Source organism: Canis lupus, chromosome 38 (genome assembly GCF_011100685.1).
Source record: "Canis lupus familiaris isolate Mischka breed German Shepherd chromosome 38, alternate assembly UU_Cfam_GSD_1.0, whole genome shotgun sequence".
Lineage (NCBI taxonomy): Eukaryota > Metazoa > Chordata > Mammalia > Carnivora > Canidae > Canis > Canis lupus.
Genome location: NC_049259.1, coordinates 22,906,980 through 22,928,062, shown reverse-complemented (window position 1 = coordinate 22,928,062; position 21,083 = coordinate 22,906,980). Strand labels below are relative to the sequence as shown.

Here is a 21,083-nt window from a genome sequence, read left to right as displayed (position 1 = left end):
CGGCTGTTCCCGAAGAACAAACGCTGGGTGGGGGCCACGGTCGTTAGGTTTACCTGCCAACCTGGGGAGCCTGGACAGGAAGGGGGGGCTGTGCCCCCGACGGGCAACTAAGCGTCCCCGGAGGAGAGAGTCTTGAAGCAAAGACAAATTCCAGGGGCCGCGGGGGCCCTGGGTGGGGGAGCCAAGACCTGGGGGCACAGGCCGGCTGCTGGGGCGCAGTGTGCGGGCTCTGTGACAGGCGCCCCCGCCCCGCGGCTGTCCTCCTGCCCCCGGTGTCAGGGACTCAGAATGGGGCCTCCCCGAAGCCCCTGCCCTGGAGCACGGAGAAGGCTGTGGAGGGGCCGGGCTCGGGGAACGCGCCCCCCCCCCCCCCGGCTCCCCTCCCCTCACGTAGGAGTCCCAGTAGGGGCTGGCAAGGCAGCGACAGCTCAGGCAGCAGATGGGACCCAGGTGTCCCCTCCTGGGGTGGGTGGCACGGCCCACAGGGGCCAGATGGTGTTTGTGGTGGGAAGGGAGGCCCGCGTCGCGGGAGTGGGCTGTTCAGCTCCCCCCATGCCCTGCCGCACCTCTCAGCACCCGCCACCCCCCCCCCCACGGAAGACACTGCCAGCCCTGGATTTTATAAAACAAGTTTATTCACATTTTAGAAAAACTAATTCTAGGCCAGGGAATGGCCTCCCTCTGGGCCGGGCCGAGATCAAGAACAGAAGGCCAGAGGGGGGGTCGGGAAGGAAGGAGTGGGGGGCAAGGGGTCAAATAAATTAAAGGAAGGGGAGTGGGGGGGGCAGCCAGGTGACCGGAGGCTGTCTTGGAGCTGGGCCGGAGGACGCTGGGCACCTGCAAGGCCTGGGGAGAGCGTGGGCGCGCTGAGCACGGAGCCCAGGCTGCTGCACCCCAGGGGGGCTGGGGGGGCTGGAGGGGGAGCTGGGCGGGGGCGGGCCTGGGGACAGAAGCCAGGGCTGGGGCTCTTCTCCCTCACCTGAGGAGCCAGGGATCACCGTTTTCTCAGCCTCTTCATGAAGCAGCAGGTGATGGTGCCGAGGACAGTGGCGCCGGTGACTAGGGCGACCCCCGCGCCCACCAGCAGGGGCACGAACAGGGTGTCCAGGGCTGGGCCAGAGAGGACGGCTGGCTTCAGCTGGGGGGCCGCCGGCCCGTACCCCCGGCACAGCCGCGTCCCAGCGCCTCTCCCTGGGCTGCGGGCCCTCCTCCCCCCAGCGGGGATGCAGGCGCCAGAGGCAGCTGCAAGCGGGTGGGGTGACGAGGGGGACAGAGGGACGGGGCAGGAGAGGCACAGGGAAGGGCGGGAGGAGGGCGGGCAGGGTGGCCTCACCGTGAGTGTAGGGGTACACCGTGACGGGCCCCGAGCGGGCACTGCCCGCCTGGTACCAGCTGCGGTCGGCGTGCTGCACCCAGGCGCTGGGGGCACAGTGATACACGCCTCCGTCCTCGGGCCCCAGGCCGTGCAGCCGCAGCCGATGGCTTCGGGGCCCCACCAGCTCCACGCTCACGGGGCCTCCTCCGGGCCGGACCCCCAGCTCCGCCACCCCGTCCTGGGCCACGCCGCCCACCAGCTGCGCGGGCCCGGGGCTCAGCTCGCCGTCCCCCGGCCGCTCCACCCACCAGCTGGCCGCCAGCCGCAGCCCCGGGGGGCCGCCGCGCACCGAGATGTTGCAGAGCAGAGAGGCCGTCTCCCCGCGGTACACGGTGCCTCCCGCCAGCCACGCCACGGCCTCCAGCACCACCCCTGCAGGACGAGGGCACGGGTCAGCACCCCCGGGAGCTCGAGGGGCTCCCGCCGTCCTGAGGAGGCGGCGCAGGAGGTGAAGGCGGGGTAGCGGCCGATGCGGCAGAGAGCGGCCCCCAAACACACGGAAACGCCTCCAGGAGGCGAGGCCCCAGCCCCCCCCTCACCTTCCTCCCGCACGTGCACAGGCAGCGGCCGGGAGCGGGCGCTGGCAGCTTCTCGAAGCCGAGCCCCGGAGCCCCGGACGTAGGCCTTGGCGAGGCAGCGGTAGGTCCCCGCGTCACCTGGCCTGGCGGCCTCCAGCCGGAGGCGGTAGGTTCTGGACGCCACCTTCTCCATGGCGATGTGCCGGCCCTCGTAGCCGGGGCCCAGGCTGCCCACGCCCTCCGTGTCCAGCTGGGCGACCAGGCGGCCGGGCCCCGGGGCCCCCGCGGGGGCCATCTCCCAGCCCACGGAGTACGCCGCATGACGGCCGGCGGGCGGCAGGGCCCCCGACACGTTGCACAGCAGTTCCAAGGGTTCCCCTGGGCCGATCCGTCGTTCCCCCGGCCCCACGGCCACCGCCAGCTGGCTGGCTGGAACACGGGAGGGGCACAGGGTGTCACGGAGGTAGGAGGGACGCAGCCCCTGACCCCCGCCCCCCGCTGTACTTCCCTCCTCCACAACAGCACCCAGGCGGCCGGTCTGCCCCCATGGGGCACGGCCCTCCCCACCACCCAGGGCCTGACCCTCACCCCTCAGCCGAGGTCCTCCAAGCTCCACCCAACTTCTGAGCAGAGAAAAGCCATCACGGGAGGAAGTGGCACTAACGGGGCCGCTCCCTCGGGAAGATGGGCTCCCCGGAGTCAGGCAGGGACCCCCGGCGCCCCCCGCCCCGGCCGCGGCTCCCAGCTCCCACGGTGGGACACGTCGCACTCACACAGAGTCTGCACATCCACGTGCGCCAGCACTGCTCTCTTCTCCGCGATCTGGGCCCAGCTGCCGTCCGGATCCTGAATCCACTCGGCAGCCGTGCAGTGGTAGGTGCCCGCGTCCTCCGCCTGGGCGCCCCCCACCACCATGCGGTACCGCTCGGCCCCCTCCTTGGCCAGCCGCAGCTCCCCCGCAGCCAGCCGCTCGGCATAGGGAGCCCCAGCCTCCACGGCCAAGTCCGGCCGGAGCCCCACCACCTCCTGCAGAGTTGCACGCCCCACTGGCGCCTCGGGCACGGCCCTCCCAAAGGACACCGCCAGGTGCGTGTGCTGCTGCGTGCTCGTCCGCGCCAGGCAGCCCAGGGCCAGCTCCTGCCCCTCGTGCACGGTCAGGCGGGGGGGTGAGGCTGGGGCCTGGCGGCCTCGGGGCCCCGGGGGGCTGGCCGCTGACACCTGCAGCGCATCTGGAAGAACTGGAAACAACAGCTGGAGTGAGGGAGGGCCCAGGGCTGGTGGCCCCCGTCCCCGCGTGCAACCTGCGACCCACGCAGTTGGCTCCTACAGCGCGGGGTTCACCGTGTGCTGTTTCTTCTGTGACCCGGTGGTGCCAAGCACAGCGCTGGGCACACGCAGGCGCTCGATAAATACTTGCTGACGATCAGAGCCCAGCCCAACGCCTACTCACCCACGTGTTTGGAACTAACCCCTGTCAGAACTACTCAGAACTACAGAAGAGTGGCTCTGTCTCCCTCCTCAAAAGACAAAGAAACGTACGTAAGAGAGCGAGAATATCACATGGCCTCACTCCTCCGACCCTACCTCCGCTTGGCCCCCCCGCCCCCAGATCTGCATCCTGGAATCCCCAGGAATGGAGCCTGTTCCCCCGAGGGGGCTCCCCGACCAGGGAATGGCGGGGACCGGCTCCCCCTTTCCCAGGAGGTAACCCCACAGAAGAGGAAGGGCGCTGGGCGGCAATGAAGAGATGCCGGTTCAGAGCCCCGGGCCGGCCACCAACCGGTGACTGTGTGCGAGCCCCACACGGACTCCGTGCCTCAGCCTCCTCAGCCACACAACCTGACGGGGCGGGGCGCTAGGTCGGCCCCTCCTGTCCCCTCGGGGCGCACGGGCCCGCTCCCACCCCAGGCCGGTACCTCTCAGCTCCACCTTGCCGCTGTAGCTGCCCAGGTAGCGGGCGTCAGTGGAGGGCGTGTAGCACTCGTAAATGCCAGCGTCCTGTGCCTGGAGGCGGGCAATCTTGAGCAGCACAGCGTCCCCCTGCAGACGCTGTACCTGCACTTCACCAGCGGCCACGCGGGGCCCGAAAACGGCGTAGGAGAAGTGGGTATCCCTGGTGCTGACGATGCCCAGAGCAGCCTCGGGGGCCTCCGGCCTGTAGAGGAACCACTCGAAGTCCTGTTGGGACGGGCCCTCGTAGCCGCTCACGTTGCAGGAGATGGAGATGGCCGTGCCTGCCACGCGGTACAGGGGCCCCTCGGGGACCAGCACCTCCCGGGCAGAGCCCTGGACTCCTGTAGGAAAGGACGGGAGAAGCTGGAGAGGCCTGGGCCCCCACTGCAGCCCCCGCTGCCAGTACCATCCTGGACCCCTGCCCGGTAAAGGAGAGCAAACCTGGGGAAGGGTGGGGGCCCAGCTGGGGCCCTGCCCTGAGCAAAGGGGAAGGATGCCCGGAGCTAAGACACCTGGTAGGACACCTGGGTCTCCAGGGGGTCAGAGACCTGGCTTTGCCTCAGAACCCAGAAACATCCCATTTCTGGCAGGCCAGAGGTGAGCCGCCCGCGGGCAGAGCGAGGTCCAGCTGCTTTCTCTCCTTGGCTTCAGCTGCACCTCCATGTCCCTCCGGCATTTCCCACCCTCATCCGCTCTGGGCCGGGTCCTCGGGTCTTCCAGCTAAGGGTTCTGAGACCACACGTCCACCTCCTTATGAGGGCTGCTTGGCTCCGCTGTGTCACCTGGACCAGGGGACTCCAGACAATGGAGCCAGTGGCCGAGCAGGACAGGGCACAGACCCAGCCAGTTCTCACCACACAATGCCCTCCCCCCTCCAGCTGTGCCATGAGCTCACTGCTTCTCCCACCCGGCAGCACTGCCGAGGCAGCTGAGGCTTCTGGGGCAAGAACCAGCCTCTGCCCTGGCCTCTGGGGGCAGAAGACTCCCCCCCCTCAAGGGCCTGCCAATCTTCTGGGCTCGCCCAGCTGATGCAGGGCACCTCCAACTCCCTAACAAAAGCCTTCATTTGCATATGGTGTGCATTCGCTTATGTAAGGTCCCCTCTCTGTTGAGAGGTCCCCAGCTGTCTCTTCCCATCTTGCTCTCCTCAGAGAGGCCAAATTTCTGTTCTTTATCCAGCCCCACAGGACACTCCCAAGGCCCTTGGAGAGGCCCTGCTTCTTCCTTCTCTCCTTCCATTCTTCCATAGCCAACCCCTGCCCCCCAAAACCACAGAACTGCAGCCCCCGGTCAGCACCCTGCCTCCATTTCACAGACGAGGGATGGAAGGCTGGAGAAGTACATCTTGACCAAGACACTGCAGAGGTCTTGTCTAGATCTTACTACCCTTCGATGGCTTCCACAGGCCCCTGCAGAGGGACGAAGCCAGGGAGGAAGATGGGAAACTCCCAGGCCAGGCTTGAGGGGACTGACCTCACCAACCAGAATGTCACTCCCAGGGGCATTCCCAGGGCCTTTCTACAGAAGCCAGAGGAAAACACAAAGTCCGCGGTCAAACTCTGCCTTCTAGCTCCTCCAGAAGTGCTCCCCTTGACTTTCCCACGTGAGTGGGCTCTCAGCCCCTTCTTCCTGTGGCTGAGTCCCTCATGGCCGCCTGGTTAAAGCACATGCTGGGCCTCAGGAGGTTGGGTCCCAGACACAGCCCCATGCTCAGCTGGATTGACACGTCCCTTCCTCTCCCAAGACGGTTCCTCTCCTGGAGGAGAGCTCAGGGCTGCTTCTCTGAGAGTGAGTGAGCCTGTGACTCAGGAGGGCCCTGCCCCAGGGCATTTCATAATCTAGGTGATGGTGGAGACAGCTGACACCTTAGGGCTTCAGGGCAGACTCTGCTTAGAAGGGCCCCCTCCCACCTTCCTGGCCGCACAGCTGCTGCTGCTTGTGGAGATCCCCATGGGAAAGCAGGCCAGCCAGGCCGCCTTAGGGAACCAGCTGCCAGGCAGCCCAGGTGGCTCAGCAGTTTAGCACCGCCGCCTTCAGCCCAGGGCGTGATCCTGGAGACCTCGGATCGAGTCCCACATCAGGCTCCCTCCATGGAGCCTGCTCCTCCCTCTGCCTGTGTCTCTGCCTCTGTCTCTTTCATGAATGAATAAATAAAATCTTAAAAAAAAAAAAAAAAAAGAAAGAAAGAAACCAGCTGCCAGACAGCTTTCTCCCCAGCCCAGGAGGGGAGGCGGGGCAGCAGAGACCTGCTCTGGAGTCAGGTGGGTCTGGGTTCGAATCCAAGCCCCCACACTCACTAGATGGGCTCTCTGGAGCAAATTACCTCATTTTCCTCCTCTTCAGAATGAACGTAAGCATCTGCACGCAATGGGTGCTCAGACCTCTGCAGGTTCTTGCACGTCTGTGTATCACACTTCCCCACCTCCCCTGGGCTCTTCCACTCCATGCCATCCACTAGGGACAACCGGCCAACTGCTAGGCAACCAGGCCCCACAGCAACTTCCTCCTGCCTCTCACCTAGGGCCCAAGGAGGCCTAGTTCCCCAGGGCCCAGGGACCCATGGAGCCAGGGGAGGATCTGCTTGGCACTGCAGTGGAGCTCTGGTCTAGAGACGGGCTGCTGGTGTTTCGTCAGCCTGCGCCTTGACTGTGGCAACTCTGAATCCGGGGGGCAGGGCCACCCCCACTCTGCGCTCTTATTTCAAGAGCTTCAGTCTCCCAAACATCTGTGCTGGCAGCGTCCCTGTCTCAAAGCCATACTCCTCCCCAGACCACCTCCTAAGGGACCCTCCAGTTGAGGCCAAAAGCGATGGCGCTGTCAGTGCCCTCATGCATCCATGCAGCGGTGGCCAGAACACCTCACCACGGACACCCACCCTCACAGACACAAGGTGCTTGGAGATCCCAGCATTGGTCTCCACGGAGCCTGCTTTCTCCCCAGGAAGGGACTGGGGGACTAAGGGGTGTGACGAGCGGTGGGAGGCCACAGAGCCAGGTGCTGGAGCTGAGAGAGGGAAAGTGAGCAAAGGGAGACCCAGCCCAGGATGGAGATGGGGGTGACGGGGGAGGGAACTGCCCCAAATCTCAGACGGTGAAGTCTGGGGGGAGGGGAGCCACCAGGGGAGACTGAACTTCAAAGATCATGGGCAGAACCGGCCCCTGGGCCTCCAGCCAAGCCCGGGCAATTACGAAGACGGGCGAGCGCTGCCCACGCAGGGCGGGCGCCCAGAGCCGGGCCCGGAGCTCGGTGTGAGGCAGAGGGAGTCGCAGCCTTTGGGCGCAGCGCCCCCGGGCCCCCCGAGGCCGCCGGCTGAGCAGTGGGGGCGCTGCGTCCTCCCTGGGCCCCGGCCCGGCCTAGAGCTGCGTCCCGGCTGGGCGGGCGGCCACTGGGCAGCGGGGCGCCGAGCCCGGGGCGGCTCCGGGGCGGGCCAGCGGGGTGCCAGGTGTCAGGCACCTGCCGGGGGTGGGGGAGAGGGGGCGGGGGGACGGGGGCCGCTTACCCAGCAGCAGCAGCAGCAGCGGCGGCGGCAAGGGACCGAGGGCGCCCATCCTGCGCGGCCGGCTTCGGGGAGGCTCCGGGGGTCGGCGCGGGCTCTGGGTGGACGGGGACTAGGGGGGCGCATGCCCGGGTCGGGGGCACGACGCGGAGCAGCGAGGTGTGGGTGCACAGAGCCGAGCGGCGCGGGAGCTTCCGAGTGCCCTCCCTCCCCTCCTCCCTCCTCCCTCCTTCCCTCCTCCCTCCTCTTCCACCGCTTTCCCTCCTTCCGCCGCGACTCCCGAGACCGTTCGCGCCCCGCCCCGCCCCGCCTGACCCTGGCCCCGCCCCGCCCCATCCCCCGCCCCATCCCCCGCCTGACCCTGGCCCCGCCCAAGCCCCGCCCAAGCCCCGCCCAAGCCCCGCCCCGCATTGGCCCCGCCCAACCTCCGCCCCCAATCCCCGCCCCGCCTGGCCCTGGCCCCGCCCCCAAGCCCCGCCCCGCCTGGCCCCGCCCCCAAGCCCCGGCCCAATCCCCGCCTGACCCTGGCCCCGCCTTGGCCCCGCCCAACCTCCGCCCCCAAGCCCCGCCCCGCCTGGCCCTGGCCCCGCCCCCAGCCCCGCCCCGCCCGCCCCTGGCCCCGCCCCAAGCCCCGTCCCGCCCGGGTCTCGGTCCCAGCCCCGCCCTCTGTTCCGTCTCCGCCCGGCTCCCCGACCCCCGACCGGACCTGACCGCGGCCCCCGGCCCCCGGCCCCGACCCGCCGCGACCCCGGACCTGCCCCGATTCCAGACCCCGGCCCTGCTCCGCCCACCTCGGTCCAGGTTCCGCCCCCAACCCCGAGTCAGCTCGGCCCCGGCCCCGGCCCCGGCCCCGGCCCCACCCGCCGCAACTTGGGTCCCGACTCGGCCCAGCCCCTACTCCCCACCCCCCAGCCCCCAGCCCCCACCCCACCCCCTCCCCGGCCTACGCGGTGGGGGGGAGCGGCACCTGGGCTCGGCCAAACCCCAACCCCGCCCCGCACCCCGTGCACCTGCCGGCCTTCCCCGGAGAGCAGGGTGCAGGGCCTCGGGTGGGTCAGGTGACTGGCCTCGCGCTTAGACCCAGTCGTTTGCTCTGGGCCGCTAGGCCTGGCCGCAGCCCGGCTGGAGTGGGGCTCGAGTGGGGCTGGGCGGGACCCGGAGCTCCCAGAAACCAGGCTGCCACCCGCGGGGCAGACCCAGAGGGAGCGGGCCAGGGGAGGGCGCCGCCTGGGCGCCAGCCCCTCCTGGTTGGGGATCCCGTCAGGTTGGCTGACTCCCTGCGACCTGCTCTCTGGTCGATGACATCCACCCCGAGGGTTTTTGTGACGTTCATTGAGATCATGTACGCGAGGTTCTTGGCGCAGGATAACACAGAATGGGAGATAAGGTATGCTGGGGGTTTGTTCACGCTTTTTGAATGCTTATTAAAAGTGCTTCCTGGGCAGCCCGGGTGGCTCAGGGGTTTAGCACCACCTGCAGCCCAGGCCGGGATCCTGGAAGTCTCAGGATCAAGTCCCGCGTCGGGCTCCCTGCGTGGAGCTTGCTTCTCCCTCTGCCTGTGTCTCTGCCTCTCTCTCTCTCTGCATCTCTATGAATAAATAAATAAAATCTTTTTTTAAAAAAAGTGCTTCCTGAGGGGTCCTGTTGAGCCTTAGCAGCAGGACAGACATGGGGATGCTGGGAAGAGTGGGGCCTGCCCTGGAGGCAGGAGGATGGGAGAGCTGGGACCCCAGGGAGGGTGGGACCCACCCGAGAAGGCACAGCCAGGTCTGTGAAGCTAAGGCTGTCAAAGCGGGGGTTCCTGGGAAGTAAGCCCGGGCTCATCATCACCTTTACCCTCCAACCCGTACCTGGTACCTTCCCCGGGCTCCTCCAACCTCCCCCTCCCTCCACCTCCCCTCCCCATTTTGAGGCCCCAAAAAGCCAAGTGACAGAGGCCAGATCAGATCTTCCTTGGGGGCAGCCAGTGCCTGGCTCAGTCGAGGTGCTCATCCGAAGCCACACTCAGAGACGGGAGGAACTCTGAAGCAGACTGCTGATTTCACCCAGCCCCCCAGCACCTCCAGGACTGGCCCAGGAACCAGGCCGCAGGATGCCCGCTTCCTCCCTGCTTAGACTAGATTCACAGCCTGATTTCTCTGGATCCACTTCACCTCAGTCTATCCACAGGTCAGACTGAGCTACATGAAAGCAGAAAGGCACGGGGAGGCTTTGGGGGAAAACCCACTCTCCTGCTTTTGGGGACAGAATGGACTCACTGCTCCTGATGCTTGAGAGACGGGAGATGTTGCCGTTCATCATCATCCCAGTAGATGCCATTTATGGGACACCTAAAAGGACAGTAAGGCCCTTTTGGACATTATTTCTAGTCTTTACAGCGTATTTTGCCAGATGGTGTCATTTAACAGGTGAGAGACTAAAGGTTGAGAGAGGTTAAGCATTTTCCCCAAGGCCACACAGCTTTTAAGTGGCCAATGTCTGATGAGCTCAGGCTTATCTGTCCCCAGAGCCCCAGATCTTCCCACGTCCCACTGTTTCTCTTCCCAAGCTTCTTCACCCTATAAATTTGGTCATTCAACACACACTGATTAGGCCAGGCCTGGTACTGGACCATGGAAATGACAGGGAGACAGAGCATGAGCAGGTAATAACCACCCCCCAGGCCGGGCGTTATGAGAGGGGACACTAAGGCTGCTGGGAACACCCTTTGGCTTGGGGCTGGGCGGGAGCTGGGGCAGGCAGGTGTAGGCCGAGGCCTGGGAGAACCAGATTCTTCCAAGCGCCCCTCCCCAGACAGGGAGTTCCGGGGCTGCCAGCAGGGGGAGCCCGGAGCCCAGGCCTGAGTCCAGCTCAAGGCTTACGTAAATGAGAATGCTGGTGGGGGGTGCGGGGAGGAGGGGGCACAGCCCAGGCTCCAGGACGTCACACGACAGACACAGAGGAGCTTACGCGGAGAGACGTCACTCACACGTCCCAACAGAGACCCACAGGCACACGCACAGCACACGCACACGCTGCGGAGGGGGCTCATAGCCCGCGGACTAGAGAGTGCTCCTGTGTCCTCCCAGCTGGCCCATGAGAAGCCACACAGGCTTGCCCAGCACCGTGGGCTGATGCTTGTGGAGGAGCGAGCAGAGACAGGAAGGTGGCCTGAGGCAGGGGGCGGGAGCCTGGGGGTTGCAGAGGGACACGGGTGGGAGGTCCAGGAGTGGCCATGGGGTGCTGTCATCACTGTGCCATCACCGGCTGCCCACTCGCCCCCTAGGTGCCACCAGGGCTGGGCATACGTCAGGGACCAGGCCTCTGTTCCCCGGGCTGATATAATCCCCCCAAGAGGACAGACGTGCAGGACGCTGCGACGGCAGCGAGGGGTCCTGAGTGTCGCTGAAGATAACCAAGACCGACGCTCTGCAACTCACCATCTGATGGAGGTGTCACACGTGACGGTCACGATTGTGATGACACGGTTCTGCGAGGGGCACCAGGACGGGACCGTTAACGTGTTCTCACCTGTGTCAGGTGTGTATTTTAGTCTCATTTAAGCCTGGCCAGCACCTGGTGTGGTTCATGCTATTGCTTTCCCCAGGAAGAAACTGAGGTGGACCGAAGCTTCGGAGCATGTCCAAGGTACACGGATTGGATCCCAACTCGGATCTGAGCCTGTGATCGGCTGGGCCTGGAGGAGCCTGTGCTCCTGCCCTGCTACGTGGCTTCTTGAAGGCAAAGGGGACCCAGCACGCCCCGGCGTGGACCCCGCGATGGACACAGGCCTTGAAGAGGGTGACAGACACATCAGACACGACGCACGTGCCCCCCACCCCCGACATCGGACACAGAAGTGCCACGCCCGTGCTCACACACACGCACACGCAGTACTCAGAGCTCTCCCCCTTGAATGTGTATAAATCCCAGCTCGGTGGAGCTGAGGGTCACGTAGAAGAACGTCCTGTGATCCTGCGTGTTTGTAAGGCCTTGACCCACACCGCTCGATGAGCCGTAGTTTCCCACCCTCCCCAACGGGAGCATCCTCTCTGCTGACCTGGGGAGAGGCTCAGGCCAAGAGGCAGGACAGAGGCAGAGCCAACACCTGCAGGGCAACACACATCCCTGGTCCCTACGGGCGCCCTCGCCTTCTCGTAGAGCCGCAGAGCTGCCTCCCGCACCCACACACAGGCGGGCCAGACTCCCTCCCTCCATCCTCGCCAGCAGGCACTGCACCCTTGTGCTGGACTCGGGGTGTGTGTGTGTGTGTGTGTGTGCGCGCGTGTCTGCTTCCCGGGCCCTCCTCTGGTCCTGGCCGAGCCCACACTCCTTCCCCACTTCTCAAACCCTCTTCGGACAGCTGTTGGAGAACAGAGGAGCCCCCACGCCGCTGCTGGCCTCAGCAGGACCTGGCCCTAACTCCCAGGGAGGCCCTGCCATTTCTACGTGCCCAGGATTGGCGCCAGCTGCCACCCACTCCGGAATGCCAAGGACAGATCCCTCTGAGCTGGAATCCCCTGACCCTCCCTCCCTGACAAGTCCCTGGCTCCCCAGTCCCAGAGTGCTGGGGGCCTGGGCACCACCCCAGAGCCCCTCCTGTCCCTCCCCTGCTCTCACAGCCAGCTGAGGGCACGGACACCCATGCAGAGGGTAGCCCAGAGCCGAGGCAGCCCCCACAAGGACAGACGCGGGCGGTGGTTTGCTAAACAGAGGTTTGTGGGCTGCGTCGTATAGATGAGCCTCAGGGGACAGGAGGTGGTTAGGGCCAGGTGGCTGCCTCTGAGTCACGGAGCTTGAGCAAGGGCCAGATTGGAAGAACGGGTCATTGGCGAGTTTGTGCGCAGCCAGCCCTGAGCGGGGCCAGGAGGAGGCACCCCTTGTTGCTGACACTTCCTGTGCACCTGCTTTCTGTGGGCTCCACGCTAAACACGGCGCACTCGCTCAGTCCCCACAGCAAGCACCCCGTGGGCCGAGTGCTCCCGAGACCTGTTTTGCAGATGGGAGAGGAGGCCCGAGGAGTTACGTAAGTGACCCGAGGTCACCTGGCTAAGGGGCAGCACCGAGATTCAAATGCAGCCTGTTTGACTCTGGAACATTCTTCTTCTTCCTGCTTCCCGAACCTGCACGTACATATTCACACGCACACGTGCATGAACGCACGCACACGCACACGCACATGCACCTGGTGCTTCTACAACCCTTTTGAAAGAACTTTCCCACCAGCGTCATCTCCAGCGAGCTCCTGGCACATAGTGGGTGCTCAGTAAATATGTGTTGGATGAATGGGTGAGGACCAGGAAGAGGGGAATAGCAGGAGAGTCGGGGGGGGGGGGGCGGCCCCAGGGGTCTCCCACGCAGAGCCCTCCCAAGCTGGAATGGTATTGCAGGCTCCCTTCGGACTCTGGGTCCCAGCCTCGTAGAGCACCCCAGAGGCGGGGTGTGGGCGAGAGGACGGAACCAGGGCTCATGGGGCTCCCTGAGGTGAAAGGGGGTCTTAACTTCTCCCTGCCGTCACGGGATGGGGGTCACGAGGGGAGGTCTGGGGACACACAGCCACGGAGCCACGAGAGCCAGCCTGGCTTCTGCTTGTCCCCGTTCCCAGCCCGGGTGCCCCATGCTCTTCCAGGGCACCCCCACCCCCCGCCCTGACCGCCCCCGGCTCCTCCACCGGGCACACCTGGGCGCTCGGGGAACCTGGCACCCCCCCGCCAGCCTGGCCCCAGAGCAGACAATTCTTCTTTTCCCTAGTCCAACTGAAACAAGGGTGGCATCTTTCCAAAGGCTCTCTATTGGGAAAACAAACCCAGAAATAAAAACTCCAAAAACAAAGAAGCAGATGGGCCCGCGGGGGCGAAGGCGTGGGCCATGGGAGCGCGGGGCCCAGTCCTGCTGCTGACGTGACCCTCCCCTGGCTCCTGGCACCCTGTCCTCAGCTCTTGGGCGGACTTTCCCACCAGGCCTTGCCATCCCACAGCGGCGAGCCCTCCGCGGCTCTGCCCCACGCCTAGCGCGGTGCCCGCAGTGCCCGCGAGGAGGGGAAGCTGCGTGGACGCCTGCCGAGTGCTTGAGCAAAGGAGGGAGCACAGGGGAGAGCGAGGGAGAGGGAAGCCAGGTGCTTCCTCTTGGGTGGCCCCATCACCTCCACGGAGGGCACTGTTCCCGCCTCTGGCGTTCGTCTTGCCCGGGGCCCAGGCATCCACCGGTGGACAGAAAGCTTCCCCCTCCCGTTTCGGAGCCCTGAACCTTCCATCCCTCAGGAGACCACCCAGGCTGGCTTCCCGGGCCATGGGGGGAGGGCCGAGGGCTGTCCTCCTCCGGGAAGGGAAGGGCGCGGAGATCGGACTTGGCCGTCCCGAGGCCTGGGCACGGAACAGCAGGGGCGCCAGCGCTGAGCGCGTGGCTTCTCAACGCCACCCCGGGAACCGAGCTCAGACAAGCGACAACTTTGCCGGGTGAGCGGCACATCTGGATTCCTTCTCCAGGCCCTCGGACCGCACTGCCCCGCGGCCTCTGCCCAGGACGGGCCGTCCTCCCACGAGGGAACTGGTGTCCGGGGGAGCGGCGAGGCTGCGGGGCCAGCCGGCTCCAGGGCCGGGGGACGGGGCGGGGTGGGGACGGCCCGCTCCGGGGGCCACTCGGGCACTGGGCATCGGTGCCGAGGATGCCAGGTGTCCCACAGCGAACAGTGTCTTCCCTCCCCAACAACTACCTCTCCTCCGGACCCCGAGTATAGTCAACGTTGCACCAACGGCCGCCCCATCCTTCCTCCCTCCCCGTGACAGACCGCCCGTTACCAAATCCTGAAATTCCACCTCCCGAAGATCTTTCCCGTCTGCCCTTTCTCCCCATCGTGTGGCCACCGTCTTGTGGCCGACCCCCACCACCTCTCGCCTAAATTATTGCCAGAACCGCCTCCCTGTCTCTCCCTTCCGTGGGACACCCCGGCCCGTGTGCCCACGCCTGCCATCACGCGAGCCTTCCTAGAGCATCCCGGCTCCTCTGTGCAGGTGGTTAGTACCGCCGGAGCCCCGTAGGAAACACCCGTGGTCGGGACGGCGCCTGCGCAGTAGCTCCCACTCCCCACACCCAGGGCGGGCTCCCAGGCCACGTCTTTGCCCACTGGGTGCTCCAGGCCTCTGTGCCTGTGCCCACACGGCTGCCTCTACGTGGCACGTGCTCTGCCTGGTCCTTGGAGCCACACCCTGCGTGTCTGCCAAGGCCCAGCTAGAAGCCACCTCCTCCCTAAGGCCTCCTGATTCTTCGGGCTGAGAAGCCCTTCTCCCTCCTCTGAGTCCCCATCGCCCTGTAAACCGCTGGGGTGCAGCCAGCAGCCAGCGGCATCTGGCCCCAGGCGGCACCGTCCCTTCCCCTTAATCTAGCAGGACTCCCCTCACCCCGCACTGCAGCCTGGGGGCTCCCGCACGTGCCACCCCAGAGACAGAAACCCAGAGGGGAGCCCTCCCTGCATCCTAACGGCGCAGTTTTCCACGTGCCGGTTCTGCAACCAGCCTGCCTGGGTTTGAGTTCCAGTTCCCCCAGTCGGGTAAGCTCAGGAGCACGGTGCCTCAGTTTCCCTGTCTAGAAAGGGACCCACTTGAGTAACGCCCTAACATGGTGCCTCCATAAGTGATGAGCTGGACATCCTGGGGACAGTCGGGCTCCGTGGCTCTCAACCCCACCTGTGCATCGAATGCTCTGGGGAGCTTTCAGAGGACACGGGTGCCCAGGCCCCACCACGGTCCCGTCACAACATGATCACTGGGATGAGGTGCAGACGTGAGGAGTCACACAGGCCCTCGCTGTAGGGATGGGAATCCAAGCACTACTCAAGCCCACAGCTCTTGGTGGCAGAGCCGGTCCCATATGGCAAACCCCCGCCCTCACTCCATTCAGCCCCTGGCCTGCCTCAGCTCCTGCCCCTTTGGAGTGTGGGAATGCCCAGGTGGGAGACGGGGCCCAGGCCCACCCAATCCCACTTGGCAGAAGAAGAGGTCAGGAAGCGAGGGTGCTGGAGCAAATGAGGAGTCGTCCCCAAGGGCTAGGGGCTGGCCTTGGGAGCAAACCAGGGTAACCAAGGGGAGTGAGACTTGGAAGGAGGACCATGTGGGTGGGGGCCTTGTTGGCCTCAACTGCAATTGTCTCTGCAGGACTTTGCTGGGCATCGGGCAGCCGGCGCTCAGCAAATGCTGGTAGGACATGGGAATGGCACGGAGCCCCGAAAACAAGCAAGCTCTACTGACTGAGTTGGGGGGGGCACCCACATGCCCCAGGAGGCAGCACCGTGAGCACCCAGGCGGGAGCACAAGAGCAAGAGCGTCCCAGACTCACAGAGAAACCGAGGCACAGGGGAGGCCGAGCTCCCCGAAGCCCCTAGGAGGGCTCGTGATGTGGGAACTCGTGCCAGATGTTCGCAGGGCATCCTCCCCTGCCAGGTGTCCGGAGCAGCAGCGGGGACGGGCAGGCCAGCGGAGGGGGCCTGGAGAGGGAAGCAGGAGGTAGGAAGGAGGAGGCCGGGACAGGCTGCCTCTTGATAGGGGGAGCGGGGAGGCGGGGTGCTCCGGGCCAGTGGCTGGGTCAGATCTCCGGCCAAAGCAAACCTGCCTCAGGCGGCTGCAGGGCCTCTCCCTCCCTGCCCGGATGGAATCAAAGGCAAACAGGAACCCTAGAGGGCCCAGCTGTGACCCCTGACCCCCAAACTCAGCAAGGTCCATTAACCCCATGCACCCCATCGCCCCTCACATATTTTTCCAGCCCAAAGAATCTCTGGAACCAGACTAATCTGGTATTTGGTGAACCAACGCCAGCCAAGAAATGTCAGGTTTCGGCAGCATCACCCCCAGCCCTGCCTTCTCCCCAGCCCGCCCGGCCCTCAGCCCTTTGCGAGGAAGCGGGTAGTCCATGCCCGACCCTGAGCCCTTCTCCACTTCTGAGCCAAGGGTCGAAGCCATTGCACACTCATTTCTGTGGGTCACGCTAATCAACATCAGGGCACCTGCCCCCTCAGCTCCCGCCACCCCAAGCCCCGGACTCCAGACAGGGGATTATCCCACGGGTACAAGTAACCTCCCCTGCTGCTCACCTGAGCTGAGCCGGGAGCCGAGGAGGAGGTGACCTCGACGACCTCGAGGGTCCCTCAAACAAGGAGCAAGGCCGGCGTGGGGGCGCCTCTGATCCCAGGTCCCTCAGCTGCTTGGTCCCAGCAGGACCGGCCTCAGCCAAGGGGCTCACTAGGTCAGGCCTCGCAGGGACTGCAGGCAGGACAGCCGGGAGGGCAGGACAGAGGGAGCCCGGGACGGCTGGCGCGGGCCCCCCACGCTGTCCACACCCAGACAGCGGTGCAGAGGGCAAGAAGACGTGGGACTGGACTGGACACGGAGACGGTCAGGAAAATCCTGGGTGTTCTCTCCCGTGTTTTCTGCATTCTTTATGTGATGGTGTTAACAGTAAAGGGGATAACAGAAATCATCTGCGGGGAAGACTAAGGCCAACAGAAGCGGGTGGGGGCTTAGAATCTACTCGAGGAGATTGGAAGGAACGACCAGAAAGAACACAGGGGTGCAGGCATCAAGGGAGGGATGGGGAGAAAATCCAACACTGGCCTTGTGGTCCAGTGGGGAAACTGAGGCAGCGGCGGGACTCAGACTGGCACTCTGTGGCTCTGAGCCCAGGCTTTCCACCACCAGGCCACTGCCACGTGCGGGGAGGGGGAAGAGAGGCCCAGAGAGGAATGGGGAGTGAAAGGGACCTTTGTTGGATGCCTGTTACGGCCAGGCCTTTCCAGGTTTCCCGTCCTCGCTGTCATCCCAAGCCAACCTGCCCTTGGAACGAGAGAATCCCGTCCGTTCCCAAAGGCCCGGGAAGCCTGGTGGGGGGGGAGCCAAGAGGCCAGGCTGTGGAGAAGGGAGGAAGGATCTTTGAGGGAGTGGAAGACGATGGAGAGAAGCGAGGCCCCCCGGAGAGGGCAGGCCTGGGGAGGAGGACCAAGGAGCTGGGCCAAAGTGGGGAGCGGCCGAGCTGTGGGGTGGGGGCCGGAGGAGGGACAGTGGGGGCGACAGCGCCTCCCCAGCCTCTTCCTCCCCCTCCCTTTCATGATCTTGAAACAACCTTCAAGTCTGGGCTGCCGGCCCCAGGAGGCTAGTCACTTAGGAAACAGAACTGTTTCTGGGAGACCTTGACGGCCCATCTGCAGCTGAGCGGCTCCCCACCCCCTGGCGCACACGCACTTTCTCCCAGGGCCTCTCACGTAGGCCACGCGGCTCTGCCCCAGCCTGCACGCACACACGGCCCAGAGACCATGCACCTGGGACACAGTTGCTCCGTCCTCACCGGATGCCCACGCACCCCAGGGCCTCCCCTGCCGCCAGCTCCTGCGTCCGAGTTCCACGCCGCCCCTTCCCCACAGCGGGTCCCCACCGCCAGCCCCGCAGTCGGAAGGCGCACACCCCTGCACACACGCACACCTGCCTGCCGCACCTCCCCGTGCCAACCAAACACCCGATTCAGGAGCAGCCATCCTCAGCGACCTCTGCCCTTCTCCCAAAGCCAGGCCCTGGGCCCTCCACTCCTGCCTCCCAGGTTCGCTGCTCTCTGCTTGTCCCTCTTACTTCCAGGGCCTGGATCCAAAGCCACCTCTGGCTGTCTTCACAGGCCTAGTCTCCCCCTGCCCCCGCCGTGACCCCAGATCAAGGCACCAGGTGCCCACATCCCACTGATGTCCCAAAGCGTGAGGTCCACGCAGCAGCGGGGCCTGGGCGGGGGGGGGGGGGGGGGGGGGGGGGGGGCGGGGGGGGAGTTGACTCCCAGGGCATCCACGCTCGCCCAGGCAAGGAGGGTGATCGGGGACATTCGGGCAAGGACGGGCCCCAGGGTGACCTGTCCAGCCTTCCTCACATCTGGGCCCCAAATGTGTGAGCGGCATCACCCCCAGGGCCGCCCGCTGGCCCCAGTGCCAGGTACGGCTGGAGCCCCCACCTGGGCCGGGTGGGCAGAGGGAGGGCACAGTGCTTTCCGGTATGGGCCTGGCCACGGGGACCGGAGCCAGGGCCTTGGAAGGACGGGGCAGCCCCGGGCGGTGCCAGCGGCAGTGCAGGGCGGGTGGGAAGGACCGGCTGCCTTTCTCTCCCAGCACACCTTGCGCCCTGGAGCAGAGAAGGGATTCCAAGCCTGGAACCAGGGAGCAGGAGCCTCCTAAGCCTCCAGTGACCCTCTCCCCCCCGTCCCCCCAGTCCAGAGCGAGGCTGCCCTCGGGCCGCCCCACTGCCCAGCGGCCCAGCCGTCTGCGGGCGGCTCTTCCAGGGACTCCTCCCTGGGCCAGCCCTGCGAGGGGCTGACCGTGGGCCCTCTTGTGGGGCGTCAGCTACTGTTCCCCCCACCCCACCCCCGTCCACACGGGGCTGGAACTGGGGTCTGCTCCTCCCTGTGGCTGCCCCCCAGCCTGCTCCCCCCCAGGCTCAAAGTCAAGGCCAGAGGAAGGGCCCAAGGACAGAAGGTGTCTGCCCCATGCTACCCATCCTTCCAGGAGGAGGAGGAGGGCGGAAGCGGGATGTGACCTTCCGGATCCCTGTCATGGAAAATCCCAGGCGCAGGCCCGGAGGGGGCCAGTTATTTGGGGAATTCAGGCATGGGCCCTGCGCCCTGAGAGTGGATTTGCTGAAGAGCTCAATAATCCCTCTGCGGGGAGTTCCCAGTGGGGCCCAGAGGACCCAGCCCCGCGGGCACCTCGCCCCTCCCTCTGCATCTTTGGGGTCAGGGTTCTCGGACCTGCCCCCCCCCCCCCCGCCGCTGGCTGCCCTCCACCCCATCCCTGAGCCCAGAGAAATGGGGACACTCCAGGCAGATCCTGTCCCCCGCTGCTCCCAGATGCCAGGGGCAGTTTTTCTTCCTATCTGCCCCCTCTGGCCTCCCCTTCCCCTCTTTGCCCCTCATTCTTTGGCTCCTTTATTAGATGTACGGCAACCCCCCCCCCCCCGAGCTGGTCCTGATCCAGCTCCTCTCTACCCCTGTTTCCAGCTGCTACAGGGTTACAGACACCCCTTCCAGCCACCAGGCCCCGTCCCCACTCCCAGGGACTTCCCGCCGCTCCCCTGCCGCCGCGGACTCCGGTCCTCGGTCTAACCTCCGGCCTCCGCGCTGCAGACCGGCCTTCCCTGCCCCAGCGTGAGAAGGACCGAGGCCGCTCTGGTTCCGGGCTCTGGCCTCTGCCTCCGAGGAACTCTGTATTGTCCCCACTTTGGCTTCCTCCCTCCCACCTGCCAACCCCAGGACGAGATCCGGCCCAGGACTTCTCAACGGGGAGTAGGGGGCGGCAGGTGCCCTTGGTAATGAGGGGTGAACAGGACCCCGCGCCGCTGCCGTGGATGTGCGTCCGTCCGCGGGCTGGCCCCAGGGTGGCCCCCCTGCCTCCCTGGCCCCCCGGCCTGCCCCCCGCCCCCCACAGTCACAATTCTCAGACTCAGGGAGGGCTTCCCGGGGAGGGCTTGCCCAGACCCCGTCCCCTCCGCGTGCAGGCATTGTGCTGCCTCTTGAGCCCAGGACCCTTCCCAGGTGCCTCAGAGGCAGTGGCCCTGGGTTCCCAGGCGACTCCTTTTCCCAGTTCCCACATCCCCACAACCTCTGCAGGGGGGACAACGGTCTCTCCTTCTTTCTCTGGGAGGCTGGGCGCAGAGTCAGGAGCCCCGGATTCTGTTCTATCCACTCACATTATTTGTCTCCCTGGGCCTCAGTTTCCCTACCGGGAAAACAAGAGAAACAGTGGGGCCATGTGGCCTGTGGCACCCGGGATGCTGTGGGACTGTTCCCGTCAGCCTGTCCCCAGCCGCACGGCTCCAGCCTTGCCCGCCCCCCCATGCCTCTCTCAGCAGGGGCTGCCGTGGGCCGGGGGAGGGGGGCGGCCACGGGGAGCGCACAGCCGGACAAATGGACCTTCCATGGTCCAGCTGCCTGTTGCTTCAGGGGCGGGAGGGGAGGAGTCCTCAGGGATCCTGTTTCAACAAACGTTTCTTTCCCGAGGAGGGGAAGGCGGGGGAGAGGGGGAGAGGGACCTATTTAAAGCTACCCCGTGGCTCGCTGCGGCTCTGTCTGTTTGCCGGGGGTCTCTGGCCTCCGGGACCAGAGGCGGGGGCTCGGGACGGTCCCCGTGACCCGTGCAGTCTAGGCTCCCTCAGCCACTCTGCCCCAAGATGGGCCGTGGGGTGAGTATCCCCAAAGAGAGCCGCGGCCCTGTAGGGAGGAGGAGGGCTCTCTGGGGGGTGAGGGAGGCCGCAGGGAAGAAGGATGGGGTGGGCAGGGGTGCGAAGGGAGGGGCACAAGAAGCCGGCCCTTCAGACTTGCGCTGAGAGTCTCCCAGCTACAAACGTGCTCGGTGCACAGGTCCCAGCGCTCAGATGCCCCAGTGCCCCCCTCTGCACCACTCTCCAGGATAAGCCCACGGCCCTCCACCCTACCCCACACCCCCATCCCTGGTCTCCCCGCATCCTAGACAGACCCTGGCTCACTGTGCCTCCCAGTGTGCCCGCCGAAGGGAACCTGGTTCCGTGAATGCTCCTGTCTGTGCCACCCCGTCTCCCCGAAATACCCATTCCTCTGGCAGACCCAGCCCGAGAAGATGGGGGTCCAGGTCACGGTTGGAGAGGCCCGGGGGCATGGCGCCCGAGTCACCAGCTCCAGGGTCCCTGAGTGCCGGGACGGCCGTGCGCCCCCAGCCCCTGGCAGCGCAGGCGGTCATCCTCCGTGGCCTGGGCTTTGAGCGCGTTCCCAGGGG

The 21,083-nt window shown here is 65.8% G+C and overlaps 2 protein-coding genes and 2 long non-coding RNA genes across 8 annotated transcripts in view; 2 read left to right on the top strand and 2 right to left on the bottom strand.

Annotated features, from left to right (window-relative positions):
- Positions 1-617: 617 nt before the first annotated feature.
- Positions 618-7,571, bottom strand: IGSF8 (immunoglobulin superfamily member 8). 3 transcript variants are annotated; one of them, XM_038586372.1, is made up of 7 exons: positions 7,346-7,571; positions 3,810-4,187; positions 2,667-3,131; positions 1,915-2,322; positions 1,334-1,747; positions 980-1,110; positions 618-846 (listed from the first exon to the last, which is right to left on the bottom strand). In XM_038586372.1, the coding sequence occupies exons 1-6, from the start codon at positions 7,392-7,394 to the stop codon at positions 995-997; spliced, it is 1,830 nt and encodes a 609-aa protein (XP_038442300.1). In that variant the 5' UTR covers positions 7,395-7,571; the 3' UTR covers positions 618-846; positions 980-994. The 3 variants fall into 3 exon arrangements, with proteins under 3 accessions (XP_038442300.1, XP_038442298.1, XP_038442299.1); XM_038586370.1 differs by lacking the exon at positions 7,346-7,571 and adding an exon at positions 4,395-5,956; XM_038586371.1 differs by lacking the exon at positions 7,346-7,571 and adding an exon at positions 4,425-5,956.
- A 708-nt stretch (positions 7,572-8,279) lies between these two features.
- On the bottom strand, positions 8,280-13,871 carry LOC119868075. Its single transcript, XR_005385824.1, has 3 exons — positions 10,762-13,871; positions 9,601-9,672; positions 8,280-8,930 (listed from the first exon to the last, which is right to left on the bottom strand). It is a non-coding gene; the product is annotated as an uncharacterized LOC119868075 (long non-coding RNA).
- On the top strand, positions 8,324-11,281 carry LOC119868074. Its single transcript, XR_005385826.1, has 2 exons — positions 8,324-10,861; positions 10,929-11,281. It is a non-coding gene; the product is annotated as an uncharacterized LOC119868074 (long non-coding RNA).
- A 6,487-nt stretch (positions 13,872-20,358) lies between the features above and the next one.
- ATP1A4 (ATPase Na+/K+ transporting subunit alpha 4) overlaps positions 20,359-21,083 on the top strand; it is a 57,587-nt gene continuing 56,862 nt past the window's right edge. For all 3 annotated transcript variants that reach the window (XM_038586361.1, XM_038586360.1, XM_038586369.1), the window contains exon 1: positions 20,359-20,514. In XM_038586361.1, coding sequence (XP_038442289.1) covers positions 20,503-20,514 — 12 coding nt within the window. In that variant the 5' untranslated portion in view covers positions 20,359-20,502. The remainder of the gene's footprint in view (positions 20,515-21,083) is intronic.

Bases quoted from the DNA above. Each gene is read 5' to 3' on its own strand.
- IGSF8 (XM_038586370.1), bottom strand. From the start codon at position 4,509: ATGGAGGTGCAGCTGAAGCCAAGGAGAGAAAGCAGCTGGACCTCGCTC. The intron at 1,748-1,914 runs GTGAGGGGGGGG...CTCGTCCTGCAG, and splicing joins TGTGCACGTGCGGGAGGAAG to GGGTGGTGCTGGAGGCCGTG. The intron at 1,111-1,333 runs GTGAGGCCACCC...TCTCTGGCCCAG, and splicing joins GGTGTACCCCTACACTCACG to CCCTGGACACCCTGTTCGTG.